The sequence below is a fragment of the Sycon ciliatum genome, chromosome 7 (assembly GCF_964019385.1).
Source record: "Sycon ciliatum chromosome 7, ocSycCili1.1, whole genome shotgun sequence".
NCBI lineage: Eukaryota > Metazoa > Porifera > Calcarea > Leucosolenida > Sycettidae > Sycon > Sycon ciliatum.
The window spans coordinates 6433784-6435915 of NC_088649.1; the positions used below are offsets into that span (position 1 = coordinate 6433784).

The 2132-nt window shown below is 46.1% G+C and overlaps 1 protein-coding gene across 1 annotated transcript; it reads right to left on the bottom strand.

The window, feature by feature from the left end:
- Positions 1-902: 902 nt before the first annotated feature.
- LOC135821548 (uncharacterized) lies at positions 903-1853 on the bottom strand. The gene has a single exon (XM_065334545.1). The coding sequence runs from the start codon at positions 1851-1853 to the stop codon at positions 903-905; it is 951 nt and encodes a 316-aa protein (XP_065190617.1).
- Positions 1854-2132: the final 279 nt, after the last annotated feature.

The window sequence follows — 2132 nt, forward strand, 5'->3', positions numbered from 1 at the left end:
TTAATTCATAAGTAATCATTATTATCACGCACAAAAATAATCACACACACACACACACACACACACACGGTGTGAATAACGCCCTTGGATATTACGTGATGTTGGGACTTTTCAGTACATGTAGATCCACAAGCAAGAGAGCTCTGCCCTAGAGTAGACTATGTCTTTTTCTCTTTCTTTGCTCACCTATTGCCCATCACTTCTTTCACAGATTTGGTATTATGGAAAGTTTGGAAACCCCCTCGATAGGCGAAAGCCTTTGGGGAATCCATAAACAATAAAAATTACAAAATTACAAATTACAAATTTACAAATTACAAGAGTACATTATGTACTCTTGGTGCAAGGTATGGTGACGACTGTCTCCATGCTTTTAAAAATCAATACTCTCTCAGCACGCGTCCAAGGCCTTGACTTTGCGTACGGCCTCGTTGTCGTCGAGTCTCCTACCTCTTATCTCTTCAAGCCATGATAATGGTCCTGGTAGTTCAACTAATTTTCAGAACTAGCATGAACTCAGAAGGCAGGTAACGAAACTAGACACTTCGAGTGAGAACATTTCGTTCTGAACAATCATTTATTCATTAATTTACTGCATCTTAAGACTCAGTGCAAACATCAGCCAATGTGAAAAGAGTGGGAGGTAGCCAACCACGGCGATTAAGATTAGTGGGTAGAAGGGAAAACGAAAAAGTAGGGAAAGTACTTTGAGGTGAAATGAGACACGGCAGAGCTGGACTTAAAGAGTTGAAGCCAGGCATGTGATAGAAGAGGTCAGATACAATGAGGAGATATAAGCTGAACGAAGAGTAGTAATATGACATAATGCTTCAAAGAGAAACAGGAATGCGAGAACCTCGAAATAACGACAGTAACAAATAGAGACTTTCTTCAGTTGAGTTTTAGACTTGGACTAACTGGGGTGTATGAATAGTTGCGACCGAGGGAGCAACATGTTCATAACTAGGCTCCTCCACCAGGTACTTATTGAAGTGGTCAACGGACAGACGGAACGCTAAAGTGGCGTCACGAATTACCTTCTCGTCACTAATATCCACCGTCGCCTTCATCATGAAGCCGTGCACCATGTCGGCGAAGGCGTGGATGTGGCTGCCGTCGCGCACACGCTCAATGTCTGAGCCTTTCAGCTTTGTGATCACCTGACCACCTTCCTGCGCCATTTTCGGATCGTTCCCGGTGGGCATGAGCAGCTGCGGGCACTTGACATCGCTCAAAATCTTGTCCACGCTACCGCCATAGACTGTCTCCTCCATTTGCAAGCTCGGATGGTAGGACACGCCACAGGACAGGGCACCGACTAAGGACGACACTCTCTGAACCAGCCAGCCGCCCCAGCAGACGCCAGCCATGCCGATGGACTTGACACTGTGCTGTAGGCGAAGATATGGGATGATCTTGGAGTGGACGTCGTCAATGAGTTGGGTGTCTGGAATGGTTTGAAGCCAAGTCACCATGCCGTCATCGACCGGTTTGCCCGCCGGCCACGCTGTGCCTCGGAAGAAGTCAGGCATGAGCACCAGGAACCCTTCATTAGCCAGTTGGTCACAGAAAGCTCTTGCTCTGCTGTTCGCGACACCAAATCCAAAAATGTCATAGGCTAGAATCAGTGCTCTGGTACCCTGGCCAACCAAGTACGCATCCAAGTCCTTGACTTTCACCTCTTTACCCAGCGGTTTGTAGTTGGTTTGCAGAGATGGAAGACTTTCTTTTGTAGAACCGGCCATGATGATGCTGATGATGCTTCTTGCTGAAGATGCTGATGATGCTGCTGATGTAGCTTGCAGATGCTGCTTATGACGATCAAGCTGCTGCTGATGACGATGCTGGGTCATCGACTTTTGCTTTGGTTTATATAATCAATATTTCCAGTCATGTACGCACCAATCCCGTACTGTACACTTTTTTTTTTTTTTCACACGGAAAACTGAGCCTCTTGTACGGGCAAAATAACACATTTTGTGAAGAATCAACACATATATAAAAACGAATCATCATATACAGTATTTACAGAGTCTGTCACTCAGTAGGATCACTGCACTGTGCAGGTTCACTGGATGCGTGCCTCCGCCGCAACTAGCACAGCAGGGGACTCAGGCATGGCAGGAGCAAAC